Source organism: Boleophthalmus pectinirostris, unplaced genomic scaffold (assembly GCF_026225935.1).
Source record: "Boleophthalmus pectinirostris isolate CB_2022bp ecotype Guang Dong unplaced genomic scaffold, ASM2622593v1 HiC_scaffold_10, whole genome shotgun sequence".
NCBI classification, from domain to species: Eukaryota; Metazoa; Chordata; class Actinopteri; order Gobiiformes; family Gobiidae; genus Boleophthalmus; species Boleophthalmus pectinirostris.
Window position 1 is genome coordinate 32,066,502 of NW_026570971.1, and position 27,825 is coordinate 32,094,326.

Here is a 27,825-nt window from a genome sequence, read left to right on the forward strand (position 1 = left end):
AACGCTTCAGAGAAAAACAGAGGATGAGAGGAGGTGAAGAGGACTGACCTGCATTTCAACACATGATGATTGTGAGAAATGTACTATTTATCATTTACAAAATCAGGGAAAAGTCCATGTTTTGAAGGTAAAATGCAAAATTACAGCAAGCGTCATAAGAAAAAGGAAAACTGACAAACTTAGCGTATTTTCCGGGTTATAGGGCGCACTCTTAAGCCTCTAACCCAGGGCTGCTCACACTTTTTCAGCATGTGAGCTACTTACAAAATGACCAAGTCAAAATGATCGACCTAATGACCTACCTTGGACCCTCACCCACAGTTTGAGAACCTCTTCTTTAAGAGAACTTCCTCTGGCTTTTTACACAAAACTGTGAAAAAAGTGAAGGAAGATTTTTAAACCTGTTTTTTAAAGTTCCAAACTGGAGTTGCATTCTTTTGTGGTTTTGCAGTGATATTTACCAGCCTCTGCACATTTACCAAACCAAACAAGTTTATTGCCAACAGCAGCGGCCGTAATGAAATATGATCACACTTGTTGAGTGTCAGACCTCGAGTGAGAGACAAGACCGAGTCCAAACACAAGTCCGAGACGAGTACTGGTAGATCGGGATCGACGTATTGCACACCCCTGCTCTGACCCCATCAAAAAACAACACACAATCCAGAGCGCCCTATACACGAATCCAGTAAACTACAAAGCCACAACACCCGCAGCACACGCAAACACACACGGAGCAGACAGTGACCGCACAACCAAACACACCCACAGACACACTCATCACTCCACGCCGACGAGGAACAGAACGGAGGAATGAACCAAAAAAGTGAGTGCAATGTGCCACTTCTAGACACAACTGAACAACTGAGTCACTGTGAACACGCCGACAATCCGTTGGTCCCAGACACACCCTCCCTACACGCCACAACTGAACAAAGCCCAGAGTCACCGTGAACGAACAAACAAACAAAACCACTCACCCATCACACTGTTGGGTTTCCTTTAAAGTCTGGTGCGGTTTATTTGTGAAAAAAGTTCAAATTTAATGACAGTGCGGTTTATAATCCAGAGCGCCCATATAGTGGGGAAAATACAATAACACTTCCTATATTACACATAACTGACTCCTGGGGGTTTTATGTACATCATGTTAGAATGTTGTTACCCCGTCACAAACAGAGCTGAACCTGTGTTTTGTTTCATTCACACATGTTTCAGTAACACTTTTAAAACACAGTGGAGCACTTCTTGTATGACACATGATGTTTATTTATTGATATTTATTTGACCTCCATTAGCTGGGCATCTACACATGGTCATTTACATCCTGAAGTCACTGACCTATGTGCCCAGAGGAAACCCACCCAGACACAGGGAGAAAATACAAACTCCACACACAAAGTCCTCCAACCTAGAACGTTTTTGTTGTAAAGCATGAGTATTAACCACTCAGCCTCCGTACAGCCACCACAAGGTGGAGAGAGAAAGAACTCAGTCTAAATGTGCAGGGTTTATGTGTTAAACATTTGTGAATGAAACAAAACCACAAGTCCAGGTCTGTTTGTGATGAGGAAACATTAGACAACATTATAAAATAGAACTGAAAATAGTGTAATGTGGGCCCCTTATGATTCAGGTCTGTAAAGTTCTTTTTTTTTTCATTTGTTTATATAATTATTCTATACACCAGGGGTCCCCAGAGCCCGGGTCATGGACCGGTGCAGGGCCACGAAAGAGTGAACCCCCCTAAAACCAGGCTTAAAACACAACTAAAATCAGGACTAAATCAATACTAAACCAGGATTAAACCAGGATTAAACCAGGATTAAACCAGGATTAAACCAGGGCTAAACCAGGGCAAACCAAGACTAAAACAGGACTAAAACAAGACTAAACCAGGACTAAACCAGGATTAAACCAAGACTAAACCAGGACTAAACCAAAACTAAACCAGGACTAAACCAGGACTAAACCAAGACTAAACCAGGACTAAACTAGGACTTAATTAGAACTAAACCAGGACTAAACCAAGACTAAACCAGGACTAAACCAAAACTAAACCAGGACTAAACCAAGACTAAACCAGGACTAAACTAGGACTTAATTAGAACTAAACCAGGACTAAACCAAGACTAAACCAGGACTAAACCAGGACTAAACCAGGGCTAAACCAAGACTAAACCAGGACTAAACCAGGACTAAAGCCTGGTCTAACACCCATGGATTCTCTCCTCAGCTTCATTAAAGTGGTGATGAACACTATGGGTGACGTCACACTTGCTTTTTTGTACAGTTTATGTTCACAATAGAAAAAAACACAAGATTATACCAGACTGTAGACTGTACTGTTCCAAACAGGAAGTGAACGTGGCATCGACTCAGCTTTACTGAAAAAACATCACCCCTCTCTCTCTACAGTGAGTCTTGTCATTTTGGTTTTTAAATGTCCAGCTCTGTTTGTTCCTGGTGTTTTTATTTCACTATTCTGTCCCTAAATCAAGATTAATAACAGACCAATCAGGTGCCTTCTTTCCCCGAGGTCGTCTCCTATAACCACAGCCTCGATGAGCTTCATTTGACTGGAGCTGAACGCTGTGAAGATTTGCACTTGAACTAGACACAGACGCTTTCATTTGGACAAAACTGGAGCTGTTACCAACGTAGGAACATTCAGAGAAGTACACATCTAGAAAAAATCATCCTCCACTTTACTGTAGTACTATTATTACTGTTTGTTTGTTGCATAGTTTGTTACCATGGAGACGAGGTGTGCTGCTGTCCCAGCTGCAGAGTCTTGGGTCGAGGGGCGGAGCAGCTGCCCGCACTGGCACCTCGCTCCCAGTAGGGGTCGCTGTGAGAGAGAGGGGGCCGTCAATAACACTGTATATGCAGAAAGAGAGAGAGAAAGAGAGGGAAGAGAGAGAAGAGAGGAGCGGAAGGAGTAGAGGAGGAGAGAAGGAATGGAAGAGGGGAGAGAAAGAGAAAAGGAAGAGGAGAGGAGATGGGGAGAAGGGTAAAGACAGAGGATAGAGAGAAGAGGAGAGGAGAGGAGGAGAGATGGGGAGAAGGGTAAAGAGAGAGGATAGAGAGAAGAGGAGAGAAGGAGAGATGGGGAGAAGGGTAAAGAGAGAGGACAGAGAGAAGAGGAGAGGAGAGGAGGAGAGATGGGGAGAAGGGTAAAGAGAGAGGACAGAGAGAGGAGGAGAGATGGGGAGAAGGGTAAAGAGAAAGGACAGAGAGAAGAGGAGAGATGGGGAGAAGGGTAAAGAGAGAGGACAGAGAGAAGAGGAGAGGAGAGGAAAGAATGGATGAGAGAAGATGACAAAGGAGACAGAGGAGACGACATGGGAGGAGAGAGGAGAGAGAGAATGGAAGAGAAAGAGGAGAGACAGGAGAGAGGAGGATGACATGGGGAGGAAACAGAGGAGAAACGAGAAGAACGAGAAGAGAAGAGAAGAGAAGAGAGAGAGAAGATGAGGGGGAGAGTGTGATAGTCAAAGAAGAGGAGGAATAAAAGAGAGGAAGAGTAGAGGAGCAAGGAGAGGAAAGAGGAGGGAGGAGAACTTGACAAAAATACACAGATGTGAACAAATATTGTGTCGTGAAAATCATGTGTTTTATTCTTTTTGGCTTTGTTTGTGAGTGACATTAAACTCTGACACTGTGTAAATGTGAAGTTCATAGAAAATGTGAACGTCGTTTTGCTTCTGATCAGTTCATTTTTAGATGGATTTATTTTATTATTTAGTTGGTCGTTACTTTAAACGGCCTAGATGACACTTTTGGGATGTATGCTGTAATCACAAACAGACGTGGAGTTGTGTTTTGTTTCACTCACACATCTTTAACACACAAACCTTCTCCCAAACTGAAAACACTGTTCCACCTTGTGATGTCATGTAGTAGTACAGGAAATGCTCCACTGTGTTTTTAAACTCCATGAATCCCATTGGTGATTCATGATTTCTGCCGTGGAATTACCAATCTCTACTGAACTAAAGATAAAAGGAGTTGTTTACTTGAAAACTAGGCCACTACATGACATCACAAGGTGGAGCAGAGCATTTTGAGCTTTGGAGATGTAGACAGACTAATAATAAAGAGTAACTCAAACATGTGTAAATGAAACAAAACTGTTTCTGTTTTTGAGGAGGAAACAACATTCTAACATGACTTAAAGCTCACAAGAGTCAGTTTTGTGTAATATAGAACCTTTAACCCTTCCACACCGACATGTCTGTTTTACATGTTTTATATAAACGTGTAGAACTTTACAATCATGAAAGATAGAAACTTTTTTTTTCATTGAAAAGCTGACAGCTACAGCTTATTGTGGCATATTTCCAGCATTATCCTACATCACACGCTGCGTGATGACGTTGGGAAAACAAGTGTGGAAATTTGTTTTCCACCAAACTCATGCACTCCATCCATTTTGATTGGCTCAAACTTTGCCAAAGAGTGAAGTGAGTCAAAATGGTCGATGCTCTGAGCGTCTGTGTTCAGAACAATTAAAAAAGTCGCTCTAAGTGCATTTATTTCTCAAATAAATGTCAAATTATGCATCTTAGTCTGTGTAATTGCACATCCCTTGCTATTTTTATTTGAAAGGTTTATTTTAGTCAAAATTTACAAATCGAAATGTTAAAAAAAAAAAAAAAAACGGAAATACAGGAAGTGATGTGACTCTGCGCCCTGGACCTGACACGAGTTGTTTCCATGACTGGCACCAGGAAAGTCTACACTTTTTGTTTTTGTTTTGAAGCAATAAGGATTTTTTTAGTTTACTTACAGATGTCCTAAATTAAGGATTTTTTATGTCCAAAAAGTTGTTTATACATGTTTGCTGTGTGTTTTCTATGAAAGAGTGTGAATTGTATTTGCTGTTTTTGTGTGTGTTTGTATATTTCTGGTCCTATATCTTTAATTTCAGCCATATGACAAAACTCCAGCAGCACATTGTGAAATAACAGGCTGTAATGAGAAAGGACGTATAACACTTCAAAGGTGGAGTTTTAATATCAAAATTAAGAAAAAAATCCAGGTGAGGACAAATGTACAGAAATTGCCCGTAGGTCTGTTGGAGGTAAACAGATTGGATTAGAGCAGATCTTTGCAGTGACAGAGCTGTTGCCATTTGCACAGGACACAGGCTCTGCCCCACAGAGCGCTGTCGTCTCAGACAAACACAACCCATGAGACCATTCTGTAAAACGTGACCACTGTAAAAGTTTGTGAATGAAGCTGGAGCAAAAGAAAATCTGCACATTTCAGATGAAGCTGCAGGTGTAAGACGCAAGAAAAACTTGTACTGATCAAACCAGAACTGTGGATGCTCCTTAAAATGGCGTCCAAGCTCAAAGGCACACGTCATTCTCGCGTGAATGAAAAATATTACAGGTTTCACTTATGCAACATGTTGAGGATTTTCCCAGACAAAAGATATCAGACTTGGTTTTAAATTGTTAATCGCTATGGTAACAATTCTAATTTCTCATCATTCTGAAATACGTCGGTACATCTCAAAGGATACTTAAAGGTACAGAGTCTGCTACCTCCTTCAATAACCAATAACAATGTGGCATAAAACCTATCTCCATGGAGACAAGCAGATAATGCCAATAAACCAAGTTACAGGTCATATCTGTGGAGAGGCGAGTCCACTTTCGGCAATATAGTTTGGTTTAGTTTAGTTTAGTTTATATTATTATAATTATAATTATAATAATTATTATTATACTTATTTAGTGTCATGCAAGATTTAATTGGTGCCCATGTCATATTCACCTGTTGCGGTGTATATATAAGTCAAAGCTTATCCCACACGCCGCAGCAGGAAAAGACACGAGGTAAAACAGTGTGGACGCGTAACTCAGAACAAATGAAGGAAACTGTTTATGATGGCAGGAGTACCACACGAGCATACTCTTACACTTACGCTGCTGCGATCCACAGCCATGCACCGATTCCTTCTATGTGCAAATCTTTAAAATATGGTCAACATAGATTGAAGCAAAATTTAATATTGGAGAAAAAGAGAATTGTTCCCAAATAGCTATTGAAAAATGTCTGAAATTTTGCACAAAATTCCATTTTGGCATCCTGATCCAAAAGTCCATGACACCCATGTCATATTTTTGATGGCGTTGCCATAGCGATGACATAACCTCTCCATGTTATTCCATTGGTAAAACTGACAAGTCGCACAAACTTTGGCCAATTTCACACAAATTTTAATTGTGTGTTTACACCCCGACCCTGAACAGACTGATGTAAGAAAGATGGGTGCAATAGCGCCCCCTAGAAAATTCGTATGTAAAAATAAGGTTTTATTTCACAATTAGGACTAAAACAGGACTGAACTAGGCCTAAAACAGGCTTAAAATAGCATTAAACCAGGACTGAACCAGGAGGAAAAAACAGGACTGAACTAGGACTAAAACCAGACTGACATAGGACTACAACAGGACTAAAACAGGACTGAACCCGGACTGAACTAGGACTAAAACATGACTAAAACAGGACTAAACTAGGATTAAACCCGAACTGAACCAAGACTGAGTGTGTGGACAGGCCCGGAGGTGCGCCCGTCTAGACCGTCGGGTGAGCGCAGGTGAAAGGATGGATGGAGAGCTCCGTGCCTCACAGAGTTAAGCGCAGCCGTTGTCCAGTGGTGCTTTGTGGACACCCTGCTCTCCCTTGGGCCTCCCTCGGGCCTCCAGCGGGTCCCAACGCAAAACAGTGGACACATGTTTAAAGTTCACTGCGGACACGGGAGGGAGTGAAACTGCACAATGCAGGAGCGGGCAGGTGGGATGATAAACTGCAGTCCTGCAAACTAAATGTAAGTGTAAAGTAAAAAATACAAATGATTCATGTTTGTCTATCATACATCATTTGTGCTGGATATTTGATTTGGCTTTAATCAAAACATTTTAAGGAGCCTAAACTTGCGGACGTGCTCTAATCTTGTGCACATGTTAGACAATTCCTTTCCCTTCTCCGTGTTTGATAGAGGTTAAGATTTGTGGGCAGGAACGGGACAAATATCACAGATGTGGGCGGGAGAGGGAATGAAAATTATAATTCTTTGCGGGAGGAAGCAGGACTGAAAATTCTGTCCCACACAGACCTCTGCTCGGGGTTCTCCCTCTCTCTCTCAAATCCAAGATTAGTACTGGTTTATACCTGGTTTAGTCCTGGTTTAGTCCTGGTTTAGTCCTGGTTTATTGGGCTCAGGTGTTTTTACTTCTACTCTAAGGGGAGGCATTCACTCTGAAAACCCCTGATGTATTATATTATTTTTGGTACATTCACTTTACCAATTTCTGCATAAAAAACAAGCCACTGCAGTATGTCATATGACTGGCATGTGAATTAAACTATGTGCAAAAACCAAAACAATAAAACATGATTAAAAACTAAATAAAGGTCAAAGCACACATTTAAATATTTGTTGTTATTTTTTTATTCCTGTGTGTAAAGTGTGATGTTTGGAGGTGGAGGCTCTAGTGCTGTTGATGCCTGAGCCTCCTCCACTGCTGCTCCACTACGGCCGCTCCTTTTGGGCAGCTGGATCTTTCACGATCACGATGACGTTTCAGGAGACGCAGCTCCTCTCGTGTTGAATAAAGTTCAGCAGTCAGCTCCTGCAGCCTCCTGGACAGTTTCTCGTTTTCATTGGTGGTTTGATCTCCACCAACATCGTTACAAGTAGTTTCAGTCTTTAATGTAAGTTGTTTAAGTTGTTCTTTCAACTTCTCATTCACTTTCTTGGCGTTGAACAGCTCTTGTTTGAGCTCTACTTTGTCTGCCGCCGACTTGTTGTAGAGACATCTTAAGTCTTTATACGCACTCACCTCATTTTCCAGCTCTTTCTGTTTTGTCAGGAGGTTGGCTTTGACCTCTTTCAACTCAGAGTCTTTTTCATTTGTTTTTTCACTGACTTTTTTGAAGTTGGCAAACTCTTGCCTGAGTTGCACGTGCTCCTGTACTTTAACATTGTACAGGACGCGGATCTTCGTATGTGTGTTCTCTAAATCTTGGAGTTCCTTTTCCTTCTTTTGGAGAGTAGAAGTAAGTTTTTGCAACCCAAGTCTTTTTCAGCAGACTTTTCTGTGACGTCATTGGAGTTGAGCTTTTGTTTTAAGTGCTCGTTTTCCTGTACTTTAGATTGGTACAGGTACTGGAGCCTCTTATGTGCTCTAACCTCTTCTTGGAGTTGCTTGTCTTTCTCCTGAAGAGCATTAGTGAGCTCCAAGGCCTTTTCTTTGGCCATCTTCCCCTCAGTCTTAAGCTGGGCCCTTGTCCGCTCCAGCTCTACGCGCAGCTCTCTGACCAGAGCGCTGTCCTCCAGGGGTGGAAGTTCCTGGACCGGACTTCTTTCCTCAAACTTTGAGGAGTCCTGGATGTCGGGAGACACCTGGGTCTCCGCTGGCTTCTGAACGCCGCCTGATGGTGTGGGGCAGAGCAGAGCCTCCAGGTTGAAGTCCTCGTCGTAGAGGTGGGCGTCATCCTCTAGTGTATAGAGGTGCCAGGGTTTGGAGGAGAAAGTGTACGAGCTGTCCATGGTTGTGTGCGTCTTCAACAGTGTCTTGAGAAGTTGTGTTTGGTGCCAGAAGTGTTGGTGCCTTATAAAGGTCACATGATGTCCCATATGGAATGTTACATAGAATCTCCATGCTGTTAGCTGATTGGCTGACACAAGACATCGCCACGGTGATGATGGAATCTTGATTTTGACCTCGTTTGATCTGGTTTTCATCCGGTTTGATCTGGTTTTAGTCCGGGTTTAGTGCCCCCTAGAAAATTTGAATAGAACCATAACGTTTTATTTGTCATAGATACATAAAATTTGGTATACACATTTGTTACATGGTCTCCATTAAAAAACTCAATGATGCCCACACCCCATTTACATGGTGTTGCTATGGCAACAAGCACAAAATCTGCCCTTGCCAATGGGACGTCCTTACACAAAGTTTGTGTAGAAAAAAATTATTTTGTAGCCAGATGCATCTTGGCAAAATGTATATTGCAACCAGGCCTGTTTGTTTTAATAAATACATGCAAAAATGATGTAAAACGCAGGGTTAGGTTAAGAGTTAGGGCTAGGGTTGGGGCTATGGTGAAGATTATGGACTAGGATTAGGTTTAAGCTTTGGGTTATTAGGGTTAGTGAGCAGCGCGGTGTTTTGCGAGGCACAGCGTTTGCAGGGCGCGTGTTTGCGGGGTGCGTCGTTTGTGGGGAGCGCGTTTGCGGCATGCGGCGTTTGCGGGGCACGTGTTTGTGGGGTGCCGCGTTCGCGGGACGAGGTGTAGGCGCGCTCGAGGGCCGATCATTGCCACTTGCGGCTATATTTGTTATCGTCTCCCCTCCCTTTGCTCTCTATGCTAAGTCACTCCCCCTTCGTAGCTCTGTCACAACACAATGAGCATGCAATGAAACTACTGCACATCACATCAGGTTTGTGAAGAGCCCGAGAGAAACGACTGGAGACTCCAACATGTGCGGACGACATGTAAAAGCTCTTCCGGCGTGTCTCTGATGACGTTAGAGGAACACGGTGGAAAGCTCCAAAGGCCTGTGCAGCAGAAAGCCGTTTCATAAATGAGTGTGTTCGTGTTGTTTCTCTAGTTTAGCTCCGAACCTGCTCCTAATGTCCTCTCATCCATTTAACCGACAGCTCACATTAGGACCCCACGCTGAGCTAATGGGGCTAACGCTAATGGGGCTAACGCTAATGGGGCTAATGCTAATGGGGCTAACGCTAACAGATTTAGCACACATTATTCAGCGCTAAAGTGCAGAGGGAAAACAAAGGTCAAACGAAGGAGATACACATGTGAGGGAACAGGAAGCACGAGTGGAGCCAGAGGAGCTCGTGAAGCACAACTCCAGAGCCTGTGTCGCTTTAAAATGATCTGTGACACCCGCGGATCATTATGATGGAATGTGGACATTTTCAATCACAATGTTCATCTGAAATGACTTAAAAGAAAAACGTTTGCTGATTTCCGAGTTAGAAAACTGTGGTGTCCAATGTGTCACTAGAGCAGTATTTTTATTCATTTGTACCCAGTGTTGGGAAGGTGACTTTTAAAATGTATCCTCCTACATATTACAGATTACAGATTACAGATTACACACCCCAAAATGTAGTTTGTAACGTAATCCATGAGGTTATTTAAAGTGGGTAACATAATCTGATTACTTGATTTGCTGTAGAGAAGCAAAGACTAGGATGGTTTAGACCTGGTTTAGACCTGGTTTAGTCCTAGTTTTTGACCTGTTTTAGATCTGGTTTTAGTCCTGGTTTAGTCTTGGTTTAGACCTGGTTTTAGACCTGGTTTAGATCTAGTTTAGAGCTAGTTTAGACCTGGTCTTAGTCCTGGTTTAGTCCTGGTTTAGCTCTAGCTTAGATCTAGTTTTGACCTGGTTTTAGTCCTGGTTTAGACCTGGTTTAGATCTAGTTTAGTTTCCGGCAATGAGTGGAATTACAGAAAAAAAAAAAGAAAAAAAGGGGATATAGCCCAAAATGTGAAAACAGGAAAATCCCTCTGTGTAATCCATTTATTTCAACAAAGTAACTGTAATCCAATTACCACTCACTGAAACAGTAACTGTAACTGAATACAGTTACTCATAATTTGTACTCTGATTACATAACACTGGTACATGTAATCTGTTACTCCCCAACACTGTTTGTACCAAAATGAGAACACGACGCTGCTGGATCCTGCGTGTATCACAGAAGAAAATCAAAGATAGAAACAGAAGTGTGGACGTCACAGTGGGCGTGTAACGGTTTGGGTGGTACATGTCCAGTCCGGGTTTAGAGCTTTCTGTCCTGACCTCTGTTATGCGTCCTCATTTTTGACATTTTGTCCTCAGTTCAGACCCTCGGGTGATGCACACATCACCACAAACCCCGGCCCATACTGCACCTGCCATGCTGCGACAGCAATGTTGGCAAACTGTCTGCTGGTGAACAAACGCACAAAAGCAAACACCGAAAAAGACGACATCCTTAATCCGTGTATCATTCGTTCATTCGTTTTTCATTATAAAACCAAAAATAAGAAAACTAAAAAACAACCATTTTCTTCATTATTTGTCTCCAAAACCAAAATGACAAAAACAGGCGATTCGTTTTTTCAGTTTTCGATTTTGTGTTTCAATGAAAAATGGAAAAAACTGATAACGACCATTTCCCGTTTACGTGACTTCCGTGACTGCGATGCCAGACTGAACCAGGACTGAACCAGGTCCGGGACCAGACCGGGACTGAGACCAGAATTGAGACCAGACCAGACTGGGACTGAGACTGGGACCAGACCAGGACTGGGACCATTACTGCACTTGTCAGTCTGCCCTAGGGCAGCTGTGGCTACAATAGTAGTTTACCACCACTGAGTGTGGAGTGACTGAATAATGAACTGTAAAGCTCTTTGGGGATCTTGAAAGGCGCTATATGAAAAAATCAATCAATCAATCAAGTGAAAACAGGGGTAGATCAGAACTACGCTGGGAAAAAAACAATATCTATATAAGTTTAAATGACTTAAATTAAGAACATTTGACTTCATTTGAGTCAACTCAACTTGGCAAGTTAAATGATCTACCAGTGGAATAAATGTGTTTTTCATAATTCAACAATGCAACATTAGATTTTGCTTCTTATTAAGTGCAAATAATTTTTTACTTTTTTTTTTTTTTCTAAGTGTAACAAGATGTAGTTTCATACTTTAAGTATAAACAGTCTTGTTCCACTGGCAGATTATTTTACTTGTCAAGTGAAATTTAATCAAATCCTGATAAAACTTTCTTAACTCAAGTGATCTTAACTTGACAGCTACATTTTGGTTTATTTATTTATTTACTTATTTAGTTATTTATTTAGATATTTATTTATTTATTGAGACAGGGACAGTGCACAATTTACATGAACTTTAACAGGAGAGATGTATGTACCAGGTTGTAGATCCAGTGTTAATTTCCACTTGTCGTCCCTGGGCAGGTTCATTGATTGATTGTTTTTAATTGACCTTGACTATCAACTGTTCTTCCTGGAGAATATGAAGCATGTTTTGGGTTTTCTTTTGCAGTGTATAACGTCTTGAATACAAGAGAATAAAGATTAGTCAAACGTGCATCAATCACTTTAAATACGACTTCAGAGGGTCACTGAGAAGGAAACTACTATAACAAGGTTAAAAGCTCTAAAAAGTCCGTTTTGCAGAATAGGTCCAAATCCATATTATGAAAAAAGTGAATTGAAAAATAACTGATCAATAAAATAAAACAACAGAGATTTCCGCACCGCCTGTTGTCCTCAGTTTTATGAGAGAGGCATTAAACCTGGACGAGTCTCTGGTCCAGCGAAAGTGATGAGTTCAGACGGAGCTTTAATCCAAATGAAGATTAAATATGATCTGTTCATTTGAGCTGCAGCTTAAGTAAACCTGCTCTGATCCTCCAACACAGACACACACAGCACCCACTCACACTGCGCCGTTTGAACACCATCTCAACTGGATCTCAACTGGATTTTAACTGGATTTAAACTGGTTTTTAACAGAATATTAACAGGATTTTAGACTTCCATTAAAATCTGATTCTAGACAAAAAGGAGAGAGATCGGGTCGACATTTTAGTCTTGAAAATAACTGAAATAAAAATACAGATTGATGCATGGTGTGATGGGATGGGCGTGATTGACAGGTGTATTAGCCAATCAGGATAGTCCATCTGTGACAAAGCAAATCTGATTGCTTATGAAGAAAAAAAAAAAAGATTAAAAAAAAACAAATACAGAGACATGATTAGATTTGCCAGGGAAGCAGCACGGAGCTCACAACAACCAAGACTGAATCAGAATCAAACCAGGACTAAACCAAAACTGAACCAGGACTAAAAAAGGACTAAACCAGGACCAAACCATAAACCAGGACTAAACTAGAACTCAACTAGAAGTCAGCTGGAGCTAAACCAGGACTAAATCAGATCTAAACAAGAAGTCGCGATGCGTTTAAACACTCTGTTTTGGCTGGCGGTGCGTTCGAGGAGCTGGGACATGTGAGCGCTGCAGTGAACATGTCAAACAAGAGAAGAGACGAATCAAACGCTCCCCAGGAGAGACAGAAAGAGAGAAAGAGAGAGACATGGTTTTAAACTGGTTTAGTCCTAGTTGAGTCCTGGTGTAGTTAAGTCCTGGTTTAGACTTGGTTCAGTCCTGGTTTAGTCCTGGTTTAGTCCTGATTTAGTCCTGTTTAGACCTGTTTAGTCCTGTTTAGTCCTGGTTTAGACCTGGTTTAGACCTGGTTTAGACCTGGTTTAGTCCTGGTTCAGTCCTGGTTTACCTGGTTTAGACCTGGTTTAGACCTGTTCAATCCTGGTTTAGTCCTGATTTAAACCTGGTTTAGTCCTGGTTTAGTGGTTAGACCTGGTTTAGACCTGGTTTAGTCCTGGTTTAGTCCTGGTTTCAGACCTGGTTTAGACCTGGTTTAGACCTGGTTTAGACCTGGTTTAGACCTGGTTCAGTCCTGGTTTAGACCTGGTTTAGACCTGTTAGTCCTGGTTTAAGTCCTGGTTTAGTCCTGGTTTAGTTCCTGGTTTAGACCTGGTTCAGTCCTGGTTTAGTCCTGGTTTAGACCTGGTTTAGACCTGGTTTAGACCTGGTTCCTGGTTCAGTCCTGGTTTAGTCCTGATTTAAACCTGGTTTAGTCCTGGTTTAGACCTGGTTTAATCCTGGTTTACCTGGTTTAGTCCTGGTTTAGTCCTGGTTTTAGTCCTGTTTAACCTGGTTTAGTCCTGGTTTAGACCTGGTTTAGACCTGGTTTAGACCTGGTTTAGACCTGGTTCAGTCCTGGTTTAGTCCTGGTTTAGACCTGGTTTAGACCTGGTTTAGACCTGTTCAATCCTGGTTTAGTCCTGATTTAAACCTGGTTTAGTCCTGTTTTAGACCTGGTTCAGTCCTGTTTAGTCCTGGTTTAGACCTTTTAGACCTGGTTTAGACCTGGTTCAGTCCTAGTTCAATCCTGGTTTAGTCCTGGTTTAGTCCTGGTTTAGTCCTGGTTTAGACCTGGTTTAGTCCTGGTTTAATTCCTGGTTTAGTTCTGGTTTAATACTGATTTAGTCCTGGTTTAGTCCTGGTTCAGTCCTGGTTGATAAAGTTGTTTTTGTTGTTCTCCCTCCTGCTGTCCCTGTGTTTCATGTTTCTCTCGTCTCGTCTCAGTCACAAGAAAATAAAAATGTTCTGCTTCAAACAAACAAAAACAGACCTTCTCCAGATCTGGTTATGATCCTAGTCTGGATCCTGGTCCTGATCCTGGTCTGGAGGAGGTCTGGAGGGCTACTGTGCAGGATTTAGGCTGATAGACAAAATCAGAATAACAGGACACAGGAAGAACGTCCAAACTCAACAGTCTTAAAAATGTGAAAAACAGAAGTAGATCATTTAAAAAGTGAGGAATCTAAAGTTATTCCTCACTTACCTTATGCATTCAGAGCATCCTAATCATTCACCATGATGCTAACATGCACTTCCTGATTCTCAGATAATAAAACACGTCATAATCAGCAGCAGACTGAACACAGAGGATTTATTTGACCTCAAGAGCTTCTTATAGTAAAATATATCTGTACTGAGCATAGTAACACATTTCCCATCATGTTCCAAACAGGAAGTGAGCATGGGTGCACTTCTGGCTCCATCAACTCTGGCTCCAATTCACTTTCTATTGAAAAACCATCGCCTGTTTCTCAGTACACAGCAAAAAGTGGAGTTTTAAAATTGACTCTCACAGAATCAATTTGAACGTTTTCTCGGGGTTTATACAAGTCCAATCTGTTCTAGAGTTAATTTAACATTTTTTGGAAATGTTAATTAACTAACACTGGACCAAAGTTTCTGTTTAACTCTGAAATCAAGAGTTATATTAATGATTTGAACGTAAACAGGTAACACTTTGTAGGGTTATCCGGATTTAGCTGAACAACACACACAGGTGTTTTATTTTTACTCTTTATTTGAGTTAATTTAAGATGAAATTATGTAACACTAGGGGAAGTTGAATTAACACTAAGAAAAGTTGAATTAACACTAACGGAAGTTGAATTAACAATAGGGGAAGTTAACTTTATCCATATCAACTCTGGCAAATAACCCCAACTCAACCTCCATTTAACTTTCAAATTGTTAAAATAACCCTTTTTTTTTAACCCTCCAGTTTTTGCTGTGACTGCTGGTGTCAGATTCGTCACTTTTGTCTTAACTCGCTCTACATGATCCTGGTGTTTTTATTTCACTGTTTTGTCTGTAAATCAGTTTCTATTCCGAATATTAAACTGGCTCCAAATTCGCTCGTATAACCGCAGCCTCGATGAGCTTCATTTGACTGGAGCTGAACTCTGTGGGTCCACTTGTTTCCAGTCTGTGGAGGTGGGAGAGGCGTTTGACTCACACACCTGGAGACGAGTGTGCTCTAGTTTTTTACAGTTGTATTTTGTCTTCTACTTTTCTGAGTTAAACTTGGGCAGAATCCTCCAGTTGAAATCAAAGTCACGTTTAAAGTTTCCCACATGTGAGCGGCAGAGAGAGAGAGCGCCGAGCTCCGAGCGTCTCTCTGTCGTCTCTCTGTCGCGCTCTGAGTCGTCCCCGCGCCTCGCTCAACTCTCAAAATGTTGAAACTGAAAAAGTCAAATGCACCGAGACGACGAGGGAGAGGGGGAAGAGGAGACGAGAGAGAGGAGAGGAGGGAGGAGGGAGTAGAGAATAAAGAGGAGGGAGAGGCGAGGGAGGAGAGAGGATTGTGAGAAGAGAGGAGAAAGAGGAAAGAGAGAGGAGAGAGTGGAAGGGAGGGAAAGGAGAGAGAGAGAGAGAAGACAAGAGGAAGAAGAGAGGAGGTGTGAGGAGGGAAGAAGGCAAGAGGAAGGAGAAGAGGGAAGGGAGAGGAGAGAGAGAGGAGGGAGGAAGGAGGAAAGAGAGAGTTGAAGGGAGGGAGGAGAGAAGAGAAGACAAGAGGAAGAAGAGAGGTGTGAGGAGGGAGGAAAGGAGGGAGGGAGGCAAAAGGAAGGAGAAGTGGAGAGAGAGGAAAGAGAGAGTAGAGAGTAACAGGAAGGGAGAGGAGAGAGAGAGGAAGGAGGAAAGAGAGAGGAGAGAGTTGAACGGAGGGAAAGGAGAGAGAGTAAGAAGACTTGAAGAAAAAGAGGTGTGTGGAGAGAGAAGAAGAGAGAAGAAGGCAAGAGGAAGGAGGAGAAGAAGAAAGGGAGGAGGGAGAGGAGAGAGAAGAAAGACAGGAGAGAGTGATGGGAAGGAAGAGGAGAGAGGAAGGAGAGAGGAGAGATTTGAAGGGAGGGAGAGGAGAGAGAGTGAGAAGACAAGAGGAAGAAGAGAGGAGGTGTGAGGAGAGAGGAAAGGAGGGAGGGAGGCAGGGAGGAGAGGAGAGGAGAGGAGGGAGTTGAAGGGAGGGAGAGGAGAGAGAGAAAAGACAAGGAAGTAGAGAGAGGTGTGAGGAAGGAGGAAGGGAGGAAGGAGAAGAGGAAAGGAGAGGGGAGAGAGAGAGAAGACAAGAGGAAGAAGAGAGAGGTGGGAGGAGGCAGGTTGGGAGGGAGTGGAAGGGAGGAAAGAAGGAAGGGAGGGAAGGAGGCAAGAGGAAGAAGAAGAGGAAAGGGAGGAGGGAGAGGAAAGAGGGAGTGGAAGGAGAGAGAGAGGAGGGAGGGAGAGAAACTTAAATGTATCAACTCAACAACAGAAAGAGAAAGAGAAGTTAGAGACCGAGAAGGAGAAAGAGGAGAGAAAGTCAGACGCACCAGCACAGTATGAGAGAAAACCGAGAGAAGGAGAGAGAGAGAAGGAGACGGAGGGGAAGAAGTAGAGCTACATGAAATAGAGAGAGAGAGAGGAGAGGAGGGAGAGTCGGCGCTGCGCTCTGTTTCGTCTCCTGTGTCACTCAAGTTTTCAAAATATTTTAACTTAAAGTGTGAAAAGTGAAGGAGAAAAAGTCAGAGAGAGAGAGAGAGAGAGAGAGAGAGAGAGAGAGAGAGAAACAGAGAGAGAGTGGGTGGGAGATAGAGGAGGGAGAAGAGAGAAGAAGAGAGGAGAAGAAAGAAGAGAAAGAGAGAGAAACACTACCAAGACTCGAGAGAAAGAAGGAAAGAAGAGAGGAAGGAGATAGGGAGAAAGAGGAGAGAGAAGGACGCACGACCCCAAGAGAGAGAGAGAGAGAGAGAGAGAGAGTGGGTGGGAGATAGAGGAGGGAGAAGAGAGAAGAGGAGAGGAGAAGAAAGAACAGAAAGAGAGAGAAACACCGCCAAGACTCTAGAGAGAAAGAAGGAAAGGAGAGAGGAGGGAGAAAAAGGAGAGACTACCACAACATGAGAGAGAAAGAGAAAGAGAGATGGGGAGTGAGGCAGGGGAAGAGAGAAAGAAAGACAGTAAAGCGGAAAGAAAGAGGAGTTTGCGGCGTAAACAAATGAGATGGGGAGAGAGATGGAGGGATAGAAACAGAAATAGAGAGAGATAGAGAGAAAGAAAGACGAGTCAGAGGAGAGAGACGGAAAGAAGAGAAAGTCAAAAAAGAGGGAGCGAAGAGACGGGGAGAGAGGAAAGGAGAGAGAACGAGGGAATGAGGGAGAGAAGAAAAAACTAAAGAGAAAGAGAGAGAGAGAGAGAGAGAGAGAGAGAGAGAGAGGGGGGGGGGAGCTAGACAAAAAGAGGAGTGTATTTTTGAGGTCTGTCTCTCTTTGACGGGAGCTCTAGAGAACAGCGCTCGGTCGTCCTTCACTCGACTCTCACAAAAATAAAAAATACATTTAAAAGTTTAAAATATTCTCTTTATTCTGTTTCAGGAACAATAATGTTTCATAAGGTCAAATAAAAGTCTCAAACTAACTCCATTATTTAGAGAACTAAACCAGGACTAAACCAGGACTAAACCAGGACTAAACCAGGACTAAACCAGGACTAAACCAGGACTAAACCAGGACTAAACCAGGACTAAACCAGGACTAAAACCAGGACTAAACCAGGACTAAACCAGGACTAAACCAGGACTAAACCAGGACTAAACCAGGACAGGACTAAACCAGGACTAAACCAGGACTAAACCAGGACTAAACCAGGACTAAACCAGGACTAAACCAGGACTAAACCAGGACTAAACCAGGACTAAACCAGGACTAAACCAGGACTAAACCAGGACTAAACCAGGACTAAACCAGGACTAAACCAGAACTAAAACCAGACTAAACCAGGACTAAACCAGGACTAAAACTAAACCAGGACTAAAACAGAACTAAACCAGGAACTAAACCAGGACTAAACAGGACTAAAACCAGGACTAAACCAGGACTAAACCTAACTAAACAGGACTAAACCAGAACTAAACAGACTAAAGGACTAAACCAGGACTAAAACAGGACTAAACCAGGACTAAAACAGGACTAAACCAGGACTAAAACAGAACTAAACCAGGACTAAAACAGAACTAAAACAGAACTAAACCAGGACTAAACCAGGACTAAAGGACTAAAAACAGAACTAAACAGGACTAAACCAGACTAAAACTAAACCAGGACTAAAACTAAACCAGGACTAAACCAGGACTAAACAGAAAACCAGGACTAAAAAGGACTAAACCAGGACTAAACCAGGACTAAAAACTAGAACTAAACCAGGACTAAACTAAACCAGGACTAAAACAACTAAACCAGGACTAAACAGGACTAAAACAAACAGACTAAAAAAACAGAACCAGGACTAAACCAGAACTAAAACAGGAAAAAACCAGGACTAAACTAGGACTAAACAAGGACTAAAACAGGACTAAACCAGGACTAAAACAGGACTAAAACCGGATTAAACCAGGACTAAACCAGGTCTACACCAGGACTAAGGCAGATGGCAGCAGGACTTGTGCTGAGTGACTGTGCACAGACTGTGAGGTTTGCTCTGCTCTCTGTTACAAGGACAATATTCTCTGTCAAAACTGATTTACTCCAATACAACAAGAGAGAGAGGGAGAGAGAGGGACGGAGAGAGAGAGAGAGAGAGAGAGAGAGAGAGAGACGGAGAGAGAGGGAGAGAGACAGAGAGGGAGAGAGAGATGGAGAGAGACAGAGAGGGAGAGAGAGATGGAGAGAGAGAAAGATTTAGTCCTACTACAACAAGAGGGAGGGAGGGAGGGAGAGAGAGAGAGAGGGAGAGAGGGAGGGAGGGAGAAGAGGAAAAGAGAAGGAAATATGTTTAGGTCCAATACACAGCAAGAAAGAGAGGAGTGTGTGAGAGAGGAGAGGAAGAGAGGGAGAAGAAAGCAAGAGGGAGGAGAGAGGGAACGAGAGAGAGGAGAGGGAAAACATAATTTCTGACATAAAAAAAAAAAAAAAAAATCAGTTTTGCAAAATACCCCCATTTTGTAGAAAGCGACAGAAGCTGAACTGACTCAGCGGCACGAGGAGCAGCTGTTTTTTTTTTTCAGTGCTTGTGGTTTATGTAAATGAGTCATGTGGTTTTAAGTTTTGTTTCTGTAAAATGTAAACAAATGTGTCAAAGCTGAATTTAACACATTACAATCTCATGGATGTTTGTTGTTTCTTGTTGTATAAAATATATAATTTTTGCTCTTGCACATTTGTAAGATTAAGTCAAGAAACCAGGATGTCACAGGGACATCAGACGGAGGACAGGAAGTGAAACTGACATGGTAAAAAAAGGGATCAAATGCAGTCCAACCACGTGACCTTATGATGTGTTGTTGTGGAGTTTACGGCACGTGTGCCGTTTGTCAATCGTTCTAACCGAGAGAAAGAAAAGAGATTTTTTTTTTAGAGTACTGAATATAGTCGTCCACAAAGGTCAGAAATGGGAAAAGCCGACAGAACAACGCTGTAAAAAGTGGATTATAAACCTGTCTGAGGTCGGGAGGAGCAGAATCCGCTAATGCTCGTGTCTGTAGTGACCACTTCGATCAAAGGTTTGTTACAAAGATAAATTGTTTTTTTGTGGTTTACCTAAACATAAACGAATCATTAACGACTAACGAACATTTGTTGACATTAAATAGTTCAGATAGAGGTCACTGCCGATACACTGCAGTTTTTCCCATAACGTCTATACACATAAAATAAGAGAAACACTCACCCCGGCCAAGACCAAACCATAATCAGCATTTAGGCGTTTTGCACCAAGGTTGAGGACCCATCCACTCACACAAAAAGGTCTATGTCTCCAAACTTTTGTACTTTGCCTTCATCTGTTGTCTGGTGTAGAACGATGTCTGAAGAGCTAAATAGTTCGTGATCTCCTCTGCCTCGATTGTCGGCAAATCTTTTACTTCGGTTGAAAATTCTCTCATTTTCAATAAGATCAGGGTCACACCCAATATATTTGTCGACTAACTGCTCGTACTTTTGTCTTGCTACTGGCTCTAAATCCTGACAATAAGAACTCTTCTCCATATCTGTGTTCTCCAGAACTAGGGATGGGCATGAGTAGTCGATTAATCGATAATTGATCATTAAGAATTTCATCGATTACGTAAATTTTAATCGACAAACCGAATGCAGGTTGCTGTGTGTAGCGTGACCAAACAGGTCTGTACATGTGTCTCTGCATCAGAAGGAGCGAGACACAAACAGTCAGTCCGCCTGCAACGTAGCGCAAATGCATATTTAATGATGACTTGTACAAGAAATTCCACACTTTCCGTTCCAGTCGGGACAAGTGTGAGTCCATGTGCACAGTGTATAAAGCAGCTCATATGTTTCTGTGTCCAGTGGGAAAAAGCTTTGCCAGGTGAGAGTCGCTCAATGTGGATGACAAGTCCCCACCTCCCTCCCCCCGTACGGTGTCCTGGTTTTGACAAACACAAATCTGGTCACACTGACCTGTATTCACCTGAGTCATGTCCTTTAATCTGACAGAAATTTAACCGCATCAGCGACACAAGAGCTGGAGTTTTATCTTCGCTGAGTTTATGCAAATTAGCGATGCGGTTTTAAGTTTTGTTTCTGTGAGATTTGCGCAAAACTGAATTAAACACATTATAATGTCAAACAGCTGATGTGGCTCTAGAGTCGTTACGGTTTATATGTCGTTAAGTTGAATTTATTTATGCAGATTAGTAGTGCAGACTAATAATAATGATCATTTTAATATAAAAACGTTAATGATTAATCGATAATCAATCGTTAATTCTCTCGACGATCGATTAAGAAAATTTCATCGAATGCCCATCCCTAGTCCAGAGCCGTGTTTGTCATGTTTGTCTTCACTTCCTGCCCTCCACCTGAAATTCGCGCATCATCGTGATCACGTGACTGAACCCCTCCTATTCAAGCTGCTTCTTCAGTTCTGGTCAGACGCTGGTGGACACTTCCTTATATCTGTCTGAATTGTTCTGCTAATTAGACCCCACACCCTGTACAGGTCAATAGACCCAACTAACAAACAGAAACTGTAAACAAGTGTGTGTTAGTTTCAGTGTAGTTAGCTCCTCCTGCAGACAGATATAAGAAAGTGTTCACCAGCGTCTGACCAGAACCCAAGAAGCAGTTTGGATGAGCTGAGAAACGTCTTCAAACAAATTAACTTTTGTCCAGTCGACAAACTGAATTTTCTCCTCGCGATGGATTCTACCTGGACGACTGAGGGATTCTTCACACTCTCCTTATGATTAGATATGATAAGATTATTACAAAACTGTTCACAGCAACTTGACAAACCTGATATGCAGTAGTTTCATTAGTAGGATTAGGGACCTGTCCAGGCAGAATCATACATTTTGACTCAACTTTACAAACACCAGTGGATCTAACCCAGGGCTGCTCACACTTTTTCAGCCTGTGAGCTACGTACAAAATGACCAAGTCATAAAGATCGACCTAATACAAAGTCAAACAAACTGCACTGAAAACACTCTGTGCCCCCTTTTTTGGACCCTCACCCACAGTTTGAGAACCTCTTCTTTAAGAGAACTTCCTTTGGCACTTTACACAAAACTGTGAAAAAAGTGAAGGAAGATTTTTATACCTGTTTTTTAAAGTTCCAAACTGGAGTTTCATTCTTTTGTGGTTTTGCAGTGATATTTACCAGCCTCTGCACATTTACCAAACCAAACGCACATCGTGACAAACACAGATGCATTTGTGCACTTTTGTTAGACAAACTTCAGCCAAATGTGGCAGTAGGTCTGTTCTGTAGATCTGCTCTATGCTGTAGACCTGCTTTGTGCCAACACTGGAACACAAATTTAGACTGGTTTTTGCTTCACGTTTGGTCTTGTTCTTCTAATCAGCCGCACTGTGGGAGGGGCTTGTGTTCGCTGTACGCAGGAAGGAGCGAGATCGTGAAAAGGCGAGGGGCGGCGTGCTGACGTGAGGCAGATGGACAGGTAGGATGTTTAGGAAGTTGAACCTGATGCACCTGGTACACGAGGGCACACGCTGTCGCAGACGAGCCGTGCATAGGGAGCATGTGTGTTTGTGATGTGTCGTAGAGTCTCCGCGGGTTTCAAATGAGCGCACAGGCTGCACTGAGACGCCCCACACGCTCCTGCACCCGCTACAAGTTTATTACCAACAGCAGCGGCCGGAATGAAATATGATCACACTTGTTGAGTGTCAGACCTCGAGTGAGAGACAAGACCGAGTCCAAACGCGAGTCTGAGACGAGACACGGCGATCTACCCACACGACCTTGGTGATCGACTGGTAGATCGTGATCGACGTATTGAGCACCACTGATCTAAAGCCATGTCCCGCTCCCTTGATTTCAGAGGGCGGGATTGACAGGTGGATTAACCGATCAGAGACATGCATGTTTTGTTTTCATCAAAACCAAACACATAAATTAAAAAAAAAAAAGGAGAAAATCTACATAAAGGACTGCGAAACAGCATGGAATCAAAATCAGCAATTAAAGAACCAAACTATCTTGTCTTAAGAGCTTAATAAAAGTAAAATGCCGCGTCTTTAACAATAGCTTTGTCCTCACAGAAGGTTTGGGGTTTAATTCCCAGAGCACGTGGGCGACAGAGCTGGCTGTGTTCTAAAATACATACAGTAGGAGAATGGTGACAGTCATTTCTCCTGCGTCTGTGGCTCTGAATTCATAATCATTTCAAGAGATTTTTTGTGGCATTTTGTGCGCAGTGTGCTAAAAACCTTTACATTTGTCCTTGAAAATCTGTCTGATCTGCTGCATAAATAAAGTATTCTTCTGTGCATTTGTTCATAACGGAAAAATAAGTGTGAACGTCTAGACATATTGTACTGAACGACCTTCCTCCCTGACCTGTCCAATATGGCCACCGCTCACACATATACACACACACACACACACACACACACATTCCTGACCTGTCCAATATGGCCGCCACACATCTCCCACGTGCTCCTCTATGAAGTTTACGTTGGAGTTGTATTGTGTGCGGCGCAGTCTATGTCCTGGAGCTGCCTGGACCAGAGCCAGGAGTTAGACAGGTCCCATAGACAGATGGCGAAGGGACCGGAGAGACGAGACGAGAGAGTCTACCTCCACACAACACGCCATTTTGGAACCGATCCCGCTCTAGTCCTGGTTTAGTCCTGGTTTAGTCCTGCTTTAGTCCTGCTTTAGTCCTGCTTTAGTCCTGCTTTAGTCCTGCTTTAGTCCTGCTTTAGTCCGGGTTTAGTCCTCATTTAATCCTCATTTACTTCTTGTTTTGTTTTCTTTTAGTCTCATTTACTATTTACTACTGTTTTACTGGTTTAGACCCTGTTCAGTCCTGGTTTAGTTCTGGTTTAGTCCTGTTTTAGTCCTAGTTTAGTTCTGGTTTAGTGCTAGTTTATTCCTGGTTTAGCCTTGGTTTAGTTTCGGTTTAGTCCTTTTTAGTCCTGGCTTAGTCTTGGTTAGTTCCCATTTAACACCAGTTTAGTCCTGATTTAGTCCTTTGATTTAGTCCTTTCTTTGTCCTGGTTTAGTGTTTTTGGTTTTGTTCTGGTTTAATCTTTTGGTTTAGTCCATTTTAGTCCCGATTTAGTCCAAGGTTAGTCCTGATTTAGTCCTGGTTTAGTCCTGGTTCAATCCTGGTTCATTCTTGATTTAGTCCTTGTTTAGTTCTGGTTTAGTTCTAGTTTATTTACAAGTTTTAGTCCTGGTTTAGTTCTGGTTTAATTCTGGTTTAGTCCTGGTTTAGTTCTGGTTTAGTCTTGGTTTATCCCTAGTTTACTTCTGGTTTATTTATCCATTTTAGTCCTGGTTTAGCTCCGGCTTAGTCTCGGTTTAGTCGTGGTGTAGTCCTTTGGTTTTGTCCTTTTCAGTCCTGATTTAGTCCTGGTTTAGTTCTGGTTTCATCCTCGTCTTAGTTCTGTTTTAGTCCTAGATCAGTCCTGGTTTAGACCTGGTTTAGTCCTGTTTTTTCCTGGTTGAGTGATTATTGGGTTCTGGTTTAGTCCTGTATTTGTTGGCTGGTCCTGGTCCAGTTCTGGTTAAGTCCTGGTTTTGTTCTGATTTAGTCCATATGAAGTCTTGGTTTAGATCTGGATGAGACCTGCTTTAGTCCTGCTTCTGTTGTTATTATGTCCTGGTCCAGTCCTCGTTACACTGTTTAGTCCTGGTCTAGTCCTGGTCTAGTCCTGGTTTAGTCCTGGTTCAGTTCCAGTTTGATCCTTGAGTATCTGAGTCCTGGTTTAGTTCTCATATAGTCCTGGTTTAGTTCTCGTATAGTCCTGGTTTAGTCCTCGTATAGTCCTGGTTTAGTTCGTCCTGTTGTTTAGTTCTCCTATTTCCTAGTCCTGGTTTAGTTCTCTCCTGTTTAGTAGTCCTCTGGTTTAGTTCTCTATAGTCCTGGTTTAGTTCTCCTATAGTCCTGGTTTAGTCCTCTATAGTCCTGGTTTAGTCCTCGTATAGTCCTGGTTTAGTCCTCGTATAGTCCTGGTTTAGTTCTCGTATAGTCCTGGTTTAGTTCTCGTATAGTCCTGGTTAAGTTCTCGTATAGTCCTGGTTTAGTTCTCGTATAGTCCTGGTTTAGTTCTCGTATAGTCCTGGTTTAGTTCTCGTATAGTCCTGGTTTAGTCCTCGTATAGTCCTGGTTTAGTTCTCGTATAGTCCTGGTTTAGTTCTCGTATAGTCCTGGTTTTAGTTCTCGTATAGTCCTGGTTTTAGTTCTCGTATATAGTCCTGGTTTAGTTCTAGTCCTGGTTTAGTTCTCGTATAGTCCTGGTTTAGTTCTCGTATAGTCCTGGTTTAGTTCTCCTATAGTCCTGGTTTAGTTCTTGTATAGTCCTGGTTTAGTTCTCGTATAGTCCTGGTTTAGTTCTCGTTTAGTAGTCCTGGTTCCTCGGTTGGTTTAGTTCTCGTATATAGTCTATAGTCCTGGTTTAGTTCTCCTATAGTCCTGGTTCACGTTCCATCTTCACATTTTTGTGGAATTCAATATTAGACGTAAATGTAACTCAGCAACCAGAATGTAAAGCTCTGTTACAGAAAACGAGAGAAGACAGAGAGAAGACAGAGAGAGAGAGAGAGAGAGAGAGAGAGAGAGAGAGTGGAGAGAGGGACCGAGGAAAAAGGGAGGGGGAAGAGGAGGGAGAGAGAGAAAAGAGAGAGAGAGAGTTTGTAAAGAAAAGTGTGAATGCCTTTTTCATAGAGTGTGGTTTCCATGGATCTGAAGAGAACAAACTGTGACAGAGAACAAGAGAAAGAGAGAAAGAACGAAAGAGGAGGGGAGAGAGGAGGGGGAGATGTGGAGGGAGGGAAGAGAGAGAGAGAGAGAAGAAGAGAGGGAGAGAGGGCAGAGGAAATACAGAGGGAGAGAAAAGTGAGAGTAAAGAAAGAAAGTGAGGGTAAAGAAAGACAGAGAGAGGAGGAGAGAAAGGGAGAGAGTGAGGGGGGGGAGAAAGAGAGAAAAAGAAAGAGAGTGACTGAAGAGAAAGAAAGGTAAGAGAGGACGGGGAGGGAGGTGGAGAGAGAGAAAAGAATGAAGTGTCAAACAGGAATAACAAGAAGAAAGAGAGAGAGAAAAGAGAGAGACGGTGAAGAGAGAGAGACAGAGAGAGAAGCGAGAGAGAAGAGAGAGAGAGAGAGAGAGAGAGAGAAGAGAGAGAGAGAGAGAGAGAGACAGAGAGAGAAGAGAGAGAGCAAGAGAGAGAGACAGAGAGAGAAGAGAGAGCAAGAGAGAGAGACAGAGAGAGAAGCGAGAGAGCAAGAGAGAGACACAGAGAGAGAGAGAGAGAGAAGCGAGAGAGCAAGAGAGAGAGACAGAGAGAGAGCGAAATAGAAACGTAAACAGACGTCTAATGTCATAATATAAACTGGAGCTGGATCATTAGTAGAGCTGTAGTCCTGGTTTAGTCCTGGTTTAGTCCTAGATTAGTCCTAGCTTAGTTCTGGTTTAGTTCTCGTTTAAGTTTGGTTTTAGTCTCAGTTTATTCAGTTTTTTTAGTCCTGGTTTAGTGCTTTGGTTTTGTTCTGGTTAAGTCCTTATTTAGTCCTAGTTTAGTCATTTTTAAGTCCCACTTCAGTCAGTCCTGGTTTAGTCCTGGTCTAGTCCAGGTTCAGTCCTGGTTTAGTCCTGGTCTAGTCCTGGTTCAGTCCTGGTCTAGTCCTGGTCTAGTCCTGGTCTAGTCCTGGTTCAGTCCTGGTCCTCAGTCCTGGTTCAGTCCTGGTTCAGTCCTGGTTCCTGGTTTAGTCCTGGTTTAGTCCTGGTTTAGTCCTGGTTTAGTCCTGGTTTCCTGGTTTAGACCTGGTTTAGTCCTGGTTTAGTCCTGGTTTTGGTCTGGTTAGTCCTGGTTTAGTCCTGGTTTAGTAGTCCTGGTTAGTCCTGGTCTAGTCCTGGTTTAGTCCTGGTTCAGTCCTGGTTTAGTCCTGGTTTAGTCCTGGTTTAGTCCTGGTTTAGTCCTGGTTTAGACCTGGTTTAGACCTGGTTTAGACCTGGTTTAGTCCTGGTTTAGTCCTGGTTTAGTCCTGGTTTAGTCCTGGTTTAGTCCTGGTTTAGACCTGGTTTAGTCCTGGTTTAGACCTGGTTTAGACCTGGTTTAGTCCTGGTTTAGTCCTGGTTTAGTCCCTGGTTTGGTTTAGTCCTGGTTTAGTCCTGGTTTAGTTCTGGTTTAGTCTGGTTTAGACCTGGTTTAGACCTGGTTTAGACCTGGTTTAGTTTAGTCCTGGTTTAGACCTGGTTTAGACCTGGTTTAGTCCTGGTTTAGTCCTGGTTTAGTCCTGGTTTAGTCCTGGTTTAGTGCGACAGCAGAAGATGTAGAATCATCTTTAATCCTTTGTTTTTCTGACTCTTGTGTAATGATGAAATCAGAATGTGATGCTGTTGTAAACACGTCCTCCTCCTCTCTCCTCTCCCACTTAAAACAAACTATTTCCTGTTTCCTCCGTGTCTTCCTGCGACCTCTGACCCCCGCCATTTTTCCTCCACCGCTGCATCTCGCTCCGCATCCCTCGCTTCAAAAAAACAAAACAAAACAAAAACATCAACGACGAGAACGGGACGAATCCGCCGAGGACCGGACCATAAAACGTGTGAGAAATCAGAACGCAACATGTCCGCCGCCGTCCGCAGATAAAGAACGGAAAGAAAACTTCAAAAAAGAAAAAAAAAAAAAGAGAAAGAGGGAGAGCGAGAGAGGAGTGATAAAAGAAGACATGGTGCCACTGTGTCAATACAATATATATGCTAATCACGCTTTAGTCGCACCGTGAATATGATTATGGTTAAAGGAGTAATGCGGCGTGCAGAAAACGAGAGGAAAGAGGGAAAAATAAACGAAAAGAGAGAGAGAGTGAGTGAGAGAGAGAGGGAGAGAGAGAGAGAGAGGAGGACGGAGGGAGCGGGGGT

General features: G+C 42.6%; 1 protein-coding gene across 1 annotated transcript in view; it reads right to left on the bottom strand.

The window, feature by feature from the left end:
• The window catches only part of LOC110153085 (neuronal PAS domain-containing protein 3), a 268,760-nt gene that overhangs the window by 190,348 nt on the left and 50,587 nt on the right, over positions 1-27,825 (bottom strand). The window contains 1 exon segment of the mRNA XM_055161442.1: positions 2,756-2,851. Within this exon segment, the coding sequence (XP_055017417.1) occupies positions 2,756-2,851 (96 nt within the window).